At 36.9% G+C, this 18,257-nt stretch overlaps 1 protein-coding gene across 5 annotated transcripts in view; it reads right to left on the bottom strand.

Moving 5' to 3' along the window:
- Cdh18 (cadherin 18) overlaps nucleotides 1–18,257 on the bottom strand; it is an 814,309-nt gene that overhangs the window by 282,977 nt on the left and 513,075 nt on the right. For all 5 annotated transcript variants that reach the window (XM_017795255.1, XM_017795257.2, XM_017795256.1 and 2 more), the window contains exon 3: nucleotides 13,252–13,546. In XM_017795255.1, coding sequence (XP_017650744.1) covers nucleotides 13,252–13,546 — 295 coding nt within the window. The remainder of the gene's footprint in view (nucleotides 1–13,251; nucleotides 13,547–18,257) is intronic.

Genomic DNA, 18,257 nt, shown 5'->3' with positions numbered 1-18,257 from the left:
GTTTATTTTATTTAATTGTTTATTTTATTGGAGAATTTCAGCTCTAGTATACTTCCAAAAAGAGCAAAAGAAAAAATTTAAAAAGCTACTGTTCCATATGATTAAATCTACTGATTCATATCAACATTTGAATGAAAAATGGTGTTGGATAATTTGATACTTCTTGAATTTGCAACAAATGAGTGTAATCATACATAAGAAAATAAAAATATATCATTACCAAATAGAACTATAACAAAATTTACCAGATAAGTAAAAAATGTGTTGCACATATTAAGAGATTCTATTTTTTTATTCTTATAAAACCTTTTTTTCCAATATGTAACTCTTTGCAGAAAGGGAGGTCATGTATTTACCAGCAAGTATTTAATGTCTTGTTTCAAGTGAGGAGATGACAAAAATTATCAAACTGATGAAGTAATAAAATTTCTGAGTGTTCATTAAATATTCCCTTCCATCTGGGAAAGGCTTTATTTGCCATTCTGTTGGTAATATCTTTATTTGCAGATGCTACAGGGTTTTTGTTTTGTTTTAATTCCTGAATTTTCTGTATCAGAGCCTGGAAACACTACCCTGAGAACACACACAGAGAATCGGGCCACAGCTAATGGAGACAAAGTCCTAGGATCACAATCAAGGCCTCAGTTGATACCTCAAACAAGGCAACTAAATCTTCAAAATGCAATATGTATGAGCAAGGCATAAATATGAACTTCTAGAAATTACAACCCAGTTGTATGTGAGCACACCTATCAGCCCTGTCCACAGAGCCACTAGTAAACAAATTTGATATTGCTTTGGGCTACTGATATTGTTTGAACACGTAATGTTATTTCTGGAAAAATACTTTAAATTTGTCTCTCTTTGTAATAATAAGAAAAAAAAAGAAAGAAACACCTAGGGCACTAGGGAGACACACCTTAGGGTGTTTCTGCCATGGGTGGTGTTTCTACCAAGGTTGTCCCCCTCCCAAAGTGTTGAGGAGAGAAGACATATCCTGACTGAGGGTGGCACCATCCCAAGGGCTGGGGTCGTTGACTGAATAAAAAGGAAAAAGAAAGGAAAACTGCTGACTATTGGTGTAGTGGTTTGAATAAGAAACATCCCCAACATGTTCACGTATTTGAACACCTGGTCCCTGTTTGGTGGTGCTGTCTGGGGAAATTATGGAGCCTTTGGGACATGAAGCCTAGCTGGAGGAAGTACATCCCCGGGATGGGCTTTAAGAGTTTGCAGCCTTGCTCCAACTCCTGTTCATGATCAGCTTCCTGCTCTGGCTGTCTGCTGCCATGCTTCCTTGCAAAGCTGAAACACCCTGGGAGGAGCACGGATTAATAAAAAAAAAAAAAAAAAAAAAAAAAAAACAAGACAGAAGGAAAGAAAATGAAAACGAAATGTTCCTGATCAGTGCTATTTTATAAGCTTGTGGAACCCTGAGGTGGTGAAGCCTTGTTGGGAGAAGTGGGTCAGTGGGAATAGGCCCTAAGTATCCATAGCCAGCCTTAGTTCCCAATTCTGGCCCCTACTCTACTTCTTGAGTGTGAGCACCCTGGGATCAGATCCCTCCTGCTCCTGCTGCCAGGCCCTCATCAACATGATGGGCTGTCTCACCTCAAACTGTGAGACAAAGTAAACCCTACCTTGAATTTCTTTTACAGGGTATTTGGACACTGCAAAAATAACTAAAACACAGTGATTAACTCCTAGTCTGTTTTGCTACAATATAAAAGCTAACTGACACTATAGAAAAGTTCTCAGAAGAAAGAAGAAAGTTACAAAACTTTGACAGTTTTGTTCATTTGACAGTTCTTTAGTTGCTTCATATATGAGTCCTCATGTGCAAACTAGAGTGCTTGATTGGGTACCTGCTTCGTGTTACTTAAATGATTTCATCCACAGGATTATGCCCCCAGGGAGACTATTTGAAAATGGCATTTAGAATCCTGGCAAGTGTCCAAGTGAAGCTCCCAGGATGTTTGGGCAGATCTAAATCAGTGTCCTAACAAGCAGTGCAGTAAAGTCAGCACAGCTGATGTTCAGTGTTGCTCTGCAACAAAGAAAAAAGAGGCCCTGGGCGTTTGAGACTGGAGGGGACTCATGAAGACAAAAATTTCATTATAAATAAATTTTGTTACCTGGGAAAAAAAAAGGGACTCTGTGATTTTAAAGATCATAAACAAAGTAAATTATTCTGTACTTGCTGGAATAAGTTTGTGTGTTCCATAGAAACTAAAGTTTGTAAACAAGACACTCATGATTATGTATATTTATATATGTATAGAGAGAGTAGATTAATAATGATTTCTACAACTGGTATGATGACTAAATATGTTACTTATGTAAGAATAAAATATTTTATTCATCCTACTTTCATTTCATCTGTTCATTTGTCTTGAATTGCAAAAATAGATATTGTCTGTGTTGGTGAATATGATTATCATGAAAAGCTTTAGCATTGATTATGTCAAATATTTGTGTCAGTGCTGAAATTGTTGTACAATTAATAAATTACATAAATAATTTGGGTCATAATAAATTGGTCTTTTATTATTGGAACATGAAAAATTATTTTTAAATAATTGATAGAAGGTAGAAAATATCATTGCTGTTAATTTTTGCTCTGGTTAGGGTATGTCCCTCAGGGATCCCAGTGCCATCATACTGAGGCATGAGGGGGCATTCAGGAGTTGATTTTTTAGTGGGATATAATGAGGTCACTAGGGAACCACTGTCTGAGGGAATTAATGTGACTTTTGTGGGACACTATTCACTTTCTTGGAGCCTAGACTATTGTAAAGCATAAAACTGACTCTTCAGTCCTACAAGCTCTCAATAAGTATATTGCTAGTCACCATGTGGATTTAATGTGACAACAGAAATGAATTAAGACATTCTTCAACACAGGGAAGATGATGAATAGCATTAAAGAAAAAAATCCAACACCCACACCCCCCACACGCACACATACACACACAGACACACACGCAAACACATACGGCAGTTAGTAAATTAATTTAGCCTGCATAATTCAAGGAATATTCTTCTAAATGTAGGTAATAAAACACATGAAAATTCTTTTAAGCAAGTGTCACTTTAAATCTCAAATCATTCTTTTTTTCTATAAAAAACTAATTTTTCTTCATATTTTCCTTAGTGTGTACTTCTATGCATTTGAGTCTGGTAATTTTTATTTAACACAAAATATGTTAATGTATCCATAGAGGACAATTTTTGTTCATTAAATACATGGCTTGAGCCTTGTAGCAGTGCGAGATTCCCTTTGGAACTGATGATGAACTGTATAACTATATTTTCCTACTCTTGCTTCTACTTTTCTCCTTTACTATATCTTGATTGCTTCTTGGGCAGCATTTCTCAACTGAGAACTGAAAATGATTCAGTTCTCCTCACAAGGACATGCAGCAATGTCTAGAGACACAAGGTTTTGGTTACAGAGTAGGGGATGTTACTGATTTCCACAGAGTAGAGCCCAGAAAAAGAACTTGAAGCCCTACAATGTCCAAGTAAAACCCAAAAGGTCAGAACTTGGAACTTTGAAAGACATCAGCATAACATATAATAATATTTGAAATCTAATTATTTTAATCAAACCAATGAAAAACATGTGAGCACGTTTCAGAATAATTACATATGTTCATTTTTCTATCTACATTAAGCAATCAAGCATGTTACAAATCATTTCTGCAGATTATTAACTATTGATAAATTGATAATCACATTATACTTTTCCCACTGGGGATGTACAGTTGCAGAAAATTTATGATATTACTTTCATAGCCTATTCTAATAGCATACATTGTAAAGAAGTAGGGAGAGTCTGTTATTAACATAATGGTTTTGTTTAATACTCATAAACACATACACACACACACACTTATACACACAGTACTAAATGGAATGAAATCTAATAGGGAAGAAAGGAGTATTTCTTCTCATTTGATCTTCTGTGTGAAACATCACCTTATGTTTATTCTTTTCTAACTGATGAAATTATGCATTGTGAATAATTCATTGAGATACCATCTCTAATCCACAGACTGTGCTTCCTGTCCAACTCCATGTTTTTTCTATTTTTGGACATATCAAACATATTGAAATTTCTGTTTATATGCCTCAGTGTGTTCAAGGATTGTGGCCTTGTGTTAGCCACCATTTTAAAATGGGCTCACATTCACCACTCTCACCTCATAGAATGCTTTTATGTTCTCATTTTCTAAAAAGAATTGAGTGGATAGATATATAAGTAATTTTTTCTTCGATAAGTGGATGGCTCAAAGATCAAAAAATGAGTACAGCATGAGTATATGATGTTATCAATCATCACGTGCAGAGGAAATTTTTGTTAGCACTACTCAAATTGTTATGTTTATTTAGGCAAAAACAGTGCCTGGTTAAATCAAGTTTACTATTAAGAACTTTTTGTTAGTACACATAGACTCAAGTTCTTGCCAGCATTTTATAAATAATATATGCATGTAGTCTTTAATAAAGGGATATGAATTTATTTCCTACAAGATGAAACTATTGCCCAGTTTTTAGAAGTAACTCGTTTCATCAGAATGTTTGTGTGTGTGTGCTTGTGTGTGTGTGTATGTGTGTATGTGTGTGTGTGTGTGTGTGTGTGTGTGTGTGTGTGTTGGATAAGCATGTCCTCCAAGACAATCACTCCTCCCACCCAATCAATCAGCTTCAATTGCATGGGGGCAGGGAGGCGGTGTCTAAGGACAGATGTTGAAGCTCTGAAAAAGTGAAGGAACCTGGTAAAGTCTCCATCATAGCGAACCAGGTGCTCAGACAGCTGGCTGGCTGCTGGCCGGTGGCAGATCTCAAAGCTTAGCTGTGATGTAAAAACAGAGCCCACAGGCAATCATGCTTTTAGAATGTATCACGTAGGTTTTGTCCATAGGGCATAGGGATCACATGGCCCTGAGATCCCAGAGACAAAGATGATTTTTTGTGAATGTTTGTGAATATTATGAAACATAGCACTACTCTATAGAATAAAGGACTCTTTAAGTTGTGAAAATTTGTGTATGTTGTCCTGCTTGCAATTTTCACTATTATAAACAATATTTCAATGGCTATGAATCTCTATATATCTTTGTATGACTGTGTGAGTATTTCTGCAGGATTGGTTTTAGTGTGTTCAGCTCTACATTGAACATTTCATTGTTGAAAGCAATTTTGAATGGCAGAAAAGTTAACCAAAATGATGGGTCCATGAAAAATAAGTATTCTTATAATTTAAAATAAGATATCAGGTATGGAAGAATATTGCTGTTCCTAAAACACAAGGGTGACTAAACAAAAATTCCAATGCCATGCGTGGGATGTCTCCTTGCGTTGTTGTTCAGAAATTCCCAGTAGCTCCCCCAAACAATAGGTGCTCTCAAAATTACTCTTGGTTGTCATCAGAATTCAAAAAGACCCTATTGCTAAAGGCACCGTGCATCTTCACTGCAAAGCATAAATGAATCAAGCTAAATTGAGCTGCAAATTTCCTCCCTGATGGGTAGCTTTCATAGGTAAACAGTATGATAAGGAATAAAAGGCATCAACAGCTTTATCCAGTTACCAACCCCAGGAACAATACCTACTTGCCAGGCAAGTGGTGACTGCCATTTCAATAAGGGCATGACTCTCATGGGGGTAATTAGCCAATCCTGATTGGATTTCCAGGTCCAATCCACAGGAGGGAATTCATGTCTGATATTGACAAAATTCTAGGGGTGAGAAGGTATTAGGCCCTAGGAGTATACTTTCTAAATATTTGTGTTTATACCTATAGACAAATGTCACTCTTAGATTTAATTAGAAAAGCTTCACTTTGCAATCATAGGTTGTAAACACAGAGACTCATGGCTATCCCGAGTTCTGGGTTCTTAGAATAAATTACAGCCAAGTAGTCTCCCCTGAATAGGACATTTATAGTACTCCCTTTGAGGCTCAGGGAGCATAGTGGGAGATGAAGCAGGAAAAATGTAGGAGTCAGTAGATAGGGAAAAGAGCTGTGAAATAAAGTCCTCTGGGCATTGCACAGTCATTGCTCTCACGATCTCAAGACATCTGTGGCTTCCAACACTGAGCTTGCACAAGACAAGTCTTACCAGCAATCAATCATATATTGGGGAGGGGCTGCCAGGGCCCTACTCTTCTCTGTGGAACTATTGGCTACTGATGGAGTTTGAGTGAGAGGCAGTCAATTCCTTGACTTGTGTACCCACTGGTAAGCCCTAACAGGTACCAGTGGGTCACAGAACAAGATCATGAATATGGAACATAACTTGTAGGGAGAAGGGAGGTTAATGGGAGTGTGAGGGTGAAAAGGGGATGATAGTAAACCTGAGACATTATGTACATTCTTTGATATATAAATTTTATGCATAGTCTTTTATATATAAATAGTTCTCTTCTTCTAGACAGCCTTAGTTGAATTATTCTTTTTTCAGTAGATAACTATAAAATATGCCAAAGAACATAATAAGTGAAGTATAATTTAGCGGTCAAAAAGGTGACTCACCTTTACTCAAGTAAGATGAATTCAGATCAATTCCATGTTACATTGCTGCTGGTATTATGTTTCTTAAACTTTTCTACAGAAATTGTTCCAAAATTAACTAATATCTAACTAATTTTTAAATTACATTCATAAAATGGGAACTTAAAAGCTAAGGATATACCTAGATTAAAACATTTTTCATTCATTTCTTAGAGCCAAGTGATTTCTTTAGACAAATCATGAAATTCAATATTCCAATTTCATTCTTTGTGAACCAAAAGTAATCATCATGTTGACATCACGATAAAGATGACCAAGAATGCATCACTGTAAATGGCATGAGATGCCTGAGACATAGTAAGTGCTCAACAAGTACTCTTTGAGTTGTCTGCTTGATGATTTCCAGAGTTGCTATAGTGATCTAGTCACAGGCTCAGGAAAATCCTCCTTCCTGTTTTATGACTAATTCAGAACGTTTTGCAGAACAGAGTCTACATTCAAAAAAAGAACAAGCATCTTTAATCCATTGATTTGAATTTTACGGGTACAAATGATTCTTTAGTTGATGGCAAACATGGTTTAAACATTTGAAATAAGCTGTTAGCTACATTCAAGCAGAAAGGAAAACTTCCTACTATGGCATACCGCCTGACATCATAATTCATTTGTGGGCCAATGGAAGGGAATGGATTGTTTCTTGCATCAACATCAAATCAGATACTTAAAAGACACAGGCATCACTGCGTCTAGGAAGAAGCAAGAATCTGGAAAAAGCAAGTTTTTTCACCATTCCTTTGGATTCAGCACTGGATGCATTTCCTTAGCTAACATGCCCACATTAAAACCTTGAAAATATTTATTTTGAGGAGCTGGGTACATAGCCAAGTTTGTTTTGCAAGCGTAAGGACCTGAGCTCCATATATAGCAACCAAATAAAAACTGGGCATTGTGGCGTGTGTTTGTATTCCCAGAACTGGTAAGATGGAAGTAGACAAATACCTCGGATTTGCTGGCCAGTACCTTGACTTAACTGCCAAAGACTGAGTCAGTGATACACCCTGATTCAAGAAATCAGGAGGATGGTACCTGGTACCTGTGGAACAACAAGCAGGAAAACTGGCTGACCCAGGTTCACGCATACAAACATAAACTTGATTAAACACAGACAAGCACAATCACACACATATATACACTCACATATATACACAAAGCAAATATCCAATTAAGTTTCATAACATTTGAAGTCTAAATCAAAGCCTTAATTAGAGAAATGTTTTCTAAGAAATGTACTATGATTGGCAAGCCCAGGCTGGAGAAACTAGAGGCTATTAATTTAAAGTTGCAAAGAGGTGCTACATGTCCATACTCTTCTACAATGCAGGCAGCACCAAAGGTCATCAGAAATGTGTCCCAGTCAGACCTTCTGTTAGGAAATCAGTGTAGTCCTAATTATAAAGCCATTGATCACCATGAACATGGTATGACTGGACTCAAGTTACACAGTCACCAGTAGGTGAAATCAAGTAGGGGAAGGAAATGTTTGACCTGCACGTATTGCTCTGAACAAAAGCAGTTCTTGGGCTGACAACTTGAATTTCATCCACAGAACCCATGTGGTAGAAGGAGAAAACCAACTCCTGCATATTGTCCTTTAAGCTCTGCAAGTGGGTAAATGTGCTTGTTTGCACTTGTGCACACACACACACACACACAATTATGTACACATAAAATATTAAATGGAAATGTTTAAAGTGGTTCCCTTATAAATACAGAGATAAAAATGTCTACTGGTTAGATAACTGGCAATATATGACAAAAAGGACGAAGGATAACATTAGCTTATAGAAAAGGTGGTCCCTTGTGAACTAGCAAATAGACAGTCTGAAGAACACTGGCTTGCTTGATCAGCAGAAATCTCATCCGATAGCACTATCCTCTAATTGTTCTACATTAGGTCTCTCCCTGAAATCTCTTACAGTGCAATTGGAAAATTATTTTCTCTAAATAACTGAAACCAATAAATAAAAGATTTAGGCTTTAGAGTCACATGGTCTTCTTCCCAGGTGTTCAATAATTCCTCTTCCTCCTCCTCCCACCCCCTTCTTTCCCCTTCCCCTCCCCTCCCCTTCCTCCTCCTCCTCCTCTTCATCCTCCTTCTCCTTCTCCTCCTCCTTCATCCCCTCATCCCCATTCTCCTCATCCTCATCTCCCTTCTCCCCTCTCCCGCTCCCCTTCCCCTTACTTCTCCCGCCTCCTATGGTGTCTAAACTATCACAGACACTCTTCAAATGAATGACTGTAACTGTGTCTCCAAACCATTATTTACAAAGTAAACTCACAGGCTTGCTGGCTCTCTCCTGCCACAGTTTGATGCTTCCAGCTCTGCAGTATATTAGCTTTATTTCTGAGATCATAGTTAATGTGTTTTTCCTCATTCTTAAGTACAAGATGAAAATGAACCTTCTCTCCCACAGTAATTTTTGTATCATTCTCCATATATTCATAAAACAGTGTGGGCTGTGTGCTGTTAGGTTTTTTAATAAAAATTTCTGCTCACACTGAGACAGAATAATAAAATGCAATTTCTAATATGTGACCTTTGGCTTCCAAAAAGTACTATTGTAATATATACTTCTGCCCAGAACCATGCTCATACGGAGACAATATTCGACTCTTTTTCATCCTGTGTACTGCTTCCGAATATTGAAATTTTATTCCCCAATGATAATCGTCTCAGTATGAAAACCAAAGAATATGTGCTTTCCTCCATTCCCCCAACACTTCAATTTGCAAAAGACTTTGAAATATTTTGGGTTCTCAGATTACAAACCTACATTCTACGAGTGATTCCTCTATGCTTCGTGACTATTAGATTACACAGAATCATTTCATGTTTCAAAACGAGCAATTTGCAATACTCTGTTTATGCATACACACCTGTCTGTTTCAGCATTCATCACTGATAACTTGTGTCATCTATTTATTAATTTATTTGTCTTTCAAATCTCTGTTCTCATTTAACTATTTTTTATTTCAACTAAATGTCAGTTTTATCCACAGATTTTTTTTTACCCACCAAGAATAACAGAGCCAAGTTCATCAATGAGTCTGAAATATCCTTAGAGACCAAAAAACTTGTTCATAATCTGGTATCCGCTGAGGAGTACTAAGACTGCTTCCTGTGTTCTGATTTCTTTGACCCAGAGGGAAATGGTTGGGAGTTGCTTTCTCCTTTGAGGCTCAGTGTGTATACATCTTGTCTTTGCTTTCTAAGCTTTTCCCAAAAGCTCATGAGTTACCTGGCTCTCAGGATTACTAAAATGGGCTGGGATTCTAAAAATGAACCAGAAGAAGCTATCATCTTCCAGAAAGAAGTTTCATGTAAATAATCACAGAGAGATTTGATTAGAAATTACAATATCCTGATTAAGAATAATATCAATAAATAGATTTAAATAAAATGCAAAAAAAAAAAAAAACAACTTCACTCCAAAATGTGTTCTAGCAGGTTGTAAGAACACACTGCTTTCATCCTAGCAGTAGGGAAGCAAAGGCAGGCAGATCTCTGTGATATTAAGGAGAGTCTGGCCTACAAAGTGAGATCCAGGCCAGCTGGGATATAGGGAGACCCTGTCTCCAAAACAAAAAACAAAAAAAACAAAACAAAAGCATGCAGTTAGAAGCTTAGGACTTCATATAGTCTATATTCCATTCAAAGTCATATTCAATGTGTTGGTATCTATTTGGTAATATGAATTTACATGATCAAAAATAATGCCAATTCAATACCCTAAAAGATATAAGGGCAGGAAAGGACTTTCTAAATCTGACAACAGATTCTCAGGAATTAAGGTCAATGAGTGAATGGAACGTCATTAAAGAAGTAAAAAGCTTTTGTATACCAAAGGAAACAACTAATTGAGTGAAGAGGAAGCCCACAGAGAGAAAATCTTCCCAAAATATACATCTGACAGAGCATTAATAACCAAAATATACATATAACTCAAAAAAACAAAAAAGAAAATAAATGACCCTGTTTGAAAAATGAGTTGTGGATCTGAACAAAAGAAAAAAAATCGCTAATAAGTGCTTTTAAAATTTGTAAACAAATATAATAATCAGGGAAATGAAATTAAAACCACTTTAAGATTTCATCTTACTCCAGTACGAATGGCTAATACCAAGAGGACAAATAATACCAAATGCAGGCCTGAATTCAGGGAAAAGTAAACCCTCATCCACTGCTGATGGGATTTCAAACCAGTGTAACCACTGCTGAAATCAGTGTGGAGAAGTACTAAAATCTAAAATAAATCTACCATATGATCTGGCTATACCACTCCTTGGCATGTACCCAAGGTACTCATCCTACAGCAGAGATATTTATACAGCCGTATTTGTTGTTGTCCTTTTCACAATAGGTGACAAATGGAAACAACCTAAATGTCCCTCAACTAATAAATGGATAATGAAAATGTGGTCCATTTATACAATAGACTTGTATCAATAGAGAAAGATGAGAATTTCAGGTAAATGTTTGGAACTAGAAACTGTTATAAAGGAAATAACACAGGCTCAGAAAAAGAAATGACATATGTTCTCCCTCATTAGTACATCTTAGTTCCAGATTCTTAGAGGTGAGTATATATTCTGATGTAACCAGAGGAGTCAGTAAAATGGAAAGGAACCATGGAGAAAAGGGGGAAGAAGACATGTCAGAGAAGGGGATAGTAGGAGACAGGTTTTGTCAATGAGGAAATGGGGGTATTTTCACAGGGGAGGGATAAGGAAGGGTTTTGCAGGGAGATAAACAATGCTTAGCTGGTATGAAAAATCAGAGGGAGATGTATTAGTTCCAGAAGCCTGCTGACAAGTACACACAATGTGTGTATATATATATATGTGTGTATATATATATATATATATATATTGCTTTCCATACTTCTTTTTACTTCATTGATGAGGTCCCATTCACTCACTGACCTTAATTCCTGAGTACCTGCTGTCAGATTTAGAAAGCCCTTTTCTGTACTTATATCTTTTAGGGTACTCTGTGTGTGTGTGTGTGTGTGTGTGTGTGTGTGTGTGTGTGTGTGTGGTGTGGTGTGCTGGCTATGTAAGACACAGTACTAGGCAGGAGAAAATTCCCTTTGAGCTGTTAGGGTAGTCTAAGACATTTCCAAAACAACATAAACTATTGCCACAGTCCTTGACTGACTCCCAGAAATTGAAGTTATGTCCTTTTTGCTGAAGACAGACTTCAGACACAGGACTTAAACAACTGAGCTGGGACTACCCTAGGAACCTGCTCCATGAAGGCTAGCTCTCATGGCACCAGAGGATACTGCTAAGGGAGAAAACCAATAAATGGTCCTAACCCTCTATTAAAGCCTACTAAACACAGCAATGGCTGGCCCAGGAAAGTGTTTCCATTGATACAGTAGTGGCACTCTTATTTTAGGAGTAATCAAGATCTGTTTAATTGGACATAAGCCTGGCTCAATGGGAGGAAACTCATTTGTTAGATACTGTAAACATAGCCAAATACACATGGCTGGAGAGGTCATAGATCCTAGAGAAAAACCTACTTTTGTCACAACATAATTTCTTACTGTATTCTAGCTATGTATTCTTTAATTTATGAGAAAATGTACCTCTCATTTCTTATTTAAAAAAACTTCTTCATGCAACAGATGGAGATTCTTATAAAGTTCTACAACTGATCAAACTCAGAGAATAATTGTCTGTGAGACACCAATCACAAAATACTATATCAACAATTCACCTCTACACCTAAGGCTCAGGGAACATAAAGAAACAAGGGGAAGAAAGAAAATTAATTCATCTTTCAACTCTTACAAGTGTACCTTCCTCATGCAAGAGATAGTGATTAACCCAGAAAGCCAAACCTGCCAAATTGCAGAGAATAAGCGACCAAAGAGCTATTGTTCCTGGATACGACATATATATCAAAATTGCCAAGCAAGGCTCAGGCACCACTGAGGAAGAAGAGGCAATGTAAAAGTCAGTGGTAGTGGATAACCTCAAAAAACAGTTTTCCAGGTGGCTGTGAATTTAATTATATGAACTTGCAGCAATGGTGGAAGCATGGAAAAGATGCATAAAAATTCAAACCAGACAAATACCGAGCCTGGAAGTGGGGAAATGGTACGAAACCCCAACTTTAGTTGAGGAGCTATTGGCAAATACTATTGGTAGAGAGAAAGTGGTTTTCTTTAAGGGAGTGAGGTTAGAAAGGTTGACCAGACATTCACCAAGGAAATTTTGGAGACAAAAACATGGCTTAAGTTTTGATATATATGACAGAGTACATTAACTCCAATGGGGATATAATGGGGGGTGACGATAAAGGAGAGGGTCTAAATGCGATCAAGATGTATTATATGAAAATAGATCAAATTGAATAAAAAACATACTGAGACATATATAACGTAAAACATAATGCCAAATAAGAATTCTATGTTATCCAATTTATGAGGTTTTTCTTGAAATCATCAAACTATTACCTATATGCACATGTTAAGAAATTCATTCCAAAACATAATGACTAAAATCTATGCATTTTATTCAATAAAAGTAACCAAATATTTTGTACTTTCTTCATATTTCTGCAAATATGAAAAATCAAATTGTAAACTGATTTCTAAAGATGATTTTTGGGTTATCAGTACAATACACTAATTTTACCACTATAAAAATAATTTCCTTACCCATATCTGACATTTCAGGCACAGTAACAATGTACGGTCCATCTGTGAATTTTGGAGCATTGTCATTGATATCTTGCACTTTGATGATGAACTCAGATTCAGGTTCAAGAGGCTTGTTTGTCCGTCTGTCAATAGCCTGGGCATGAAGCACATAGTGGGTCTTCTGCTCTCTGTCCAGGCTTTTGGTAGAGTGGATGTCACCGGTGGTGTCGTCAATGATAAATATAGTCCCAGCCCCTTCTCCAGTTAGGATGTACTTGACAGACCCATCACCTTTGTCAGAATTGGAGTGCAGCTGAAAGATAGACATGGAATTACTTAGCAAGGTTTTCTTCTCTAACGACATATGTGTTCTGAATATAACGAAGAATTTAATACTTTACATTTTCTTCTCTGCTGTATTTTTCATGCTACCTGTGTCATTTACTTGGCTATGATTTTCTTCGTATGGTCATAATATGGATGTTTTTCACAATTTCTCTGAGATTCAATAACTTTTTCAAAATAAATCAATAGACAATGTACATTTTAAAAACACGGTAACACTTTTGTCAACCCTCTGAATTACCATGCCACTCTGCAATATGAAAATTGGAAACAGAATTCTCACTACCTCAGGGCTGCTTTATGTACTTGAGAGAATAACGTTTTCTTCGGATTTTGTTAGGACATTTACTGACATTATATTTTAACAGTAGAACTTGAAAACTATCATAGAACAAATTAAAGTTCAAATTAATCAATAAATTTAAGAAAAAAAAACAGATTTATCACAAAGGCACCAATTCTATAATCTGAAAAAAATGTAATATCATCCTGTATAAACGTTTTTGAGTTAACTATGGGGGTCAATGGTAAGAAGGATTTCAAGGGGGTGGTACCATAGGAAACAGGTAATATCAAGGGTGAAATGGGGAAACTGGGGGAATGTTAACTGGAGAGGGAGAAGGGAGAGTTAGGGAGAGAGAGAAGAGAGATAAATAATGCTTATTTAGAGTGAAAAATCAAAGGAAATGTTAGTTGAAAAACCTAGCGAAAACTGACACATACAATATCTCTACATGATTCAATGTATATGACTCAAGACTGCATAACAAGAAACAGTGTTAGACAGGAGAAACTGCCCTTTGTGTTGTTGCTTAGGGTAGTTCAAGAGTGCCCAAAGTACACATTCTATTGCCACACTCCTTAATTGCCTTCCAGAACTTTAAGGTCAGATCCTATTGCTGAAGATGGGGCATACTTTGGACAAAGATTTTTAAGCAATGGATCTGGAACTGACCCGGAAACCATTTTCCCTAAAGATTAGTTCACAGAGCTTTGGAGACCACTACACAAGCTGCTATGGGTATCCATCAATCCATGGTCCAACCCCAACTTCAAGACCTAATAACCACAATAATGACTGGCACAGTAAACTACATTGGGGCAGTGGTGCTACATTTATCTTGGGGATAATCAATAGCTAACTAACTGGATTTATAGGGAACTCATGTATGGTAATGTAAACATAGACAAATATACAAGGCTGGAGAGGTCATAGATCTTAGAGAACACCCCATGGCTGTCACATTTCTAGACAAAAGTAATTGCTTATTTTGTATATAAATATGGATCCTTATATTTAAAGAGAATTATGCCAGTCACCATTCATCAAAGAAGCTTCTTTGGCAACAGAGACTATTACAGATTTCCGCAACTGTTCACATACAGAGATTAAGAGTCTGTAATATTCCCAACCCTTAGCGGCAAATCTACAATGGACCTTCTACATCTAAGACTCAGGAAACAGTGGAACAAGGGGTAGAGGGAACACCAATGCATCTCTCAATTCACATCAACACAGCTCCCTCATACAATAGAGGGCAATGAACAAAACACGACACAAATGACCAAAGCATAGAGAATAAGAGCCTGAAGAGTGTGAGTCCCTGGACAGGACTCTTGTATTAAGCTGCACCCACTCAGGGCTCAGGGACTGCTGCAGAAAAGGGGCCAGAAATATTATAAGAGCCAAGGAAGAGGTGCATGAAAATATGGAAATAGAGTCTTACAGGCTCCCGGGATCTTGCTCATATGAACATATGGCATAACACAAGGCCCATGCATACTCAAGCTAACAAGAACCTGTTATAGAACTGTGGAAATGGGCAGCAGGACCCAGTCTTAGTTGAAGAACTATCAGCAGCTGATTACTGCTGGATGAGGAAGAGCTGATCTTATTAAACGGAGAGACTCTAGATAGGCTGATGAAACTTTAGTAGATGAACTTGCACTGAGGGACATCTGGGTACACTAACTTGACTCTATAAGCCTTAACACAATGACAGAATGCATGAAAACCAGTGGGTCCTATAGGAATGTGCAATGGCTAAAGGAGCATAAAGATGATTAAGATGTTCCACATGAAATACACAAAACAAAATTACACAAAGTAAAATTTAAAAAGTTGCAGAGTTTTAAACTCTTTACTGATTTTTAAAATTAGAAATTGGGAAAATGGTGTCAAAATATAATTAGTGAAAAATTTGATCAATAAGCAGTATTGCCATACCATGGTGCCACATATTTAAAGATATTTTTACAAAATAATAATTTGATAGAGAAGAGAAGGTATTCCACAAGAAACATGTTAAATTTACTACCTTTTATCATTTAAGCCTACATGAATTGATTTTAAATTGCAAATGAGTTGAGTATCTGCATGAATTCCAGTGCTGTATCTCTACCTAGGATAAAACAGTATTTCTGTGAAATCGAACATATGTATTTGAAGAATAGTTTCTCCCAAGAGATCAATGCAGTTATCCTTTGAATGAACTCTTTTGGTCACATAACCTCAACCACTAACCTTTTGCTCATTCCTGACACTGGAAACCATGAGAAACTGTGACCTTATTCACATAGCGTTGCAGCTTTCCTGCCACAGTAAAATGAAAATATTCAAGGTTTATTTTAAAGAGCCTGACGCTTAGAAGAAAGGTGAACAGATAAAATACAGAAGAAGGCAACATCATATAAGAAAAGGTGATTTTTCTCTGGGAAAAATGAATGCAACTGAAATATATTTGAGAATATATTATTAGTAATTGTTTGACCAGGCTCCAGTGTCTGAACCCACACTGAGGGACATCTAGGTACACAAACTTGACCTGATGGGCTTTAACATATACAACAGAATGCATGAAATCCAGTGGGAGGGCTATGGAGACTGAAGATAGGGGAGGGCGTCTGAATATGATTAAAATGTATTGCATGAAATACACAAATTTTTAATGATAAAATAAGAAACAATTTCATTTTGTTCTTGAAGAAGCACAGTGTATATAACAGATGTATTCCTGATGGGAAATACTCAGCAAGATTAGGCATACAGAATCAATTCAAAAATGCTTATTTACATATAAAAATGAAAGATATTAGCAAAATATGGAACACATAACTTTGAAATAGTTATACTTAATTAGTAACTGGACTACTGAAATGAGGACACAGAGTGAAATGTGCTTATTTGTTTCTGTATGACTCTTAAGAAATCATCTTCACCAGTGACACATCTGACAGAGGTCTAACATCCAGAATATATAACGAGCTCAAAAAGCAAAGTATCCAGAAAGGAAGTAACCCGATTAAAAGATGGGCTAAGGAACTGAACAGAGAGTTCTAAAAAGAAGAAATAAAGATGGCTCAGAAGCATCCTAAAAGGTGTCCAACATGATTAGTAATTAGGGAAATACAAATTAAAACCACTTTAAGATTTCTTCTTACCTCAGTCAGACTGGTTAAGATTAAGAGAACAAATGATACCAAATGATACCAAATGGGAAAAGGGGAACCCTCATTCACTGCTAGTGGAACTGCAAACTTGTTCAACCCCTATGAAAAGCAGTATGGAGAAATCTTAAAAAACTAAAAAAGAGCCTACCATTTGACCCAGTTATACCACTCCATGGCATATACCCAAAGAATTCATACTATTGCAGAGACACTTGTACATCCATGATTGTTGCTGCTGTTTTCACAATAGCTAAGAGATGGAAGCAACCTAAAGGTCCCTCAAGTGATGAGTGGATAATGAAAATGTGGATCATTTTATGTGATGAAGTTTTACTCAGCAGTAAAGAAAGATGAAATCATGAAATTTGCAGGTAAATGGATGAAACTAGAAACTGTTATACTAAGTGAAGTAAAACAGATTCAGAAAAAAAAAAAGATGTATGTTCTCCCTCATATGCGGATCCTAGCATCAAATTCTTATAAGTGAGTATATATCCAGACATAACTACAGGAACCAGGATAATGAAGAGGAACCAGGGAGGTAAAGGAAGAGAAAGAATCTGAAAGAGGACAGTAGGAAATAGGCTTAATAAGTTACATATGAATAGAAATGGGGTTATTTTAAGGGGAGGGGTGAGGGAAGGTTATACAAGGAACATAAGGGATAAAGGGAAAGAAGGAGCTCAAGAGAGGTGGGACCATAGTAGAAGGCTATTATTAAGGGATAAATGGGAAAAATGGGGGCACTTTAAATGGGGAAACCATGGTGGAATGGTTAGACAATGTGAGAGATAAATAATGCCTGGCTAGTTTAAAAAAAAAAAAACAGAGGAAACCATATTAATCAAATAGCCTACCGACAAATTATACATACAACTAGTTCAAGGAATATAATATGTATCTAGGCAAGGTTTATCTGACAATGTTTGGTCTTTGCCCAAGCTTTATCTACATGGCACATGATAATTAAAAGTAGCAGACTGGTGGAACTAACCTTCTTGGGTGTTTAACAGCCATACTTTGAGGCCTATAGTAATTTGGTCTGAGGGACATAAACAACCGTTTTTGCTCCTTGCCCTCGTAGGTGGGCTAAGTTCCAGGGGACTATGAGCATCTCTCAAAATGTCCTGTAACTGTGGTGAGTCACCTGTCCTCTTGATCAAGGAGGCCATGGAGACCCCACCAGATGGACTTGAACCAGTGTCCAGTCTACAAAGAAGAGGGTCAAC

Source organism: Nannospalax galili, unplaced genomic scaffold (assembly GCF_000622305.1).
Source record: "Nannospalax galili isolate Female #2095 unplaced genomic scaffold, S.galili_v1.0 scaffold207, whole genome shotgun sequence".
Taxonomy (NCBI): Eukaryota; Metazoa; Chordata; class Mammalia; order Rodentia; family Spalacidae; genus Nannospalax; species Nannospalax galili.
The sequence above is the reverse complement of the archived record's forward strand: the minus strand, read 5'-3'. Positions and strand labels throughout refer to the sequence as shown.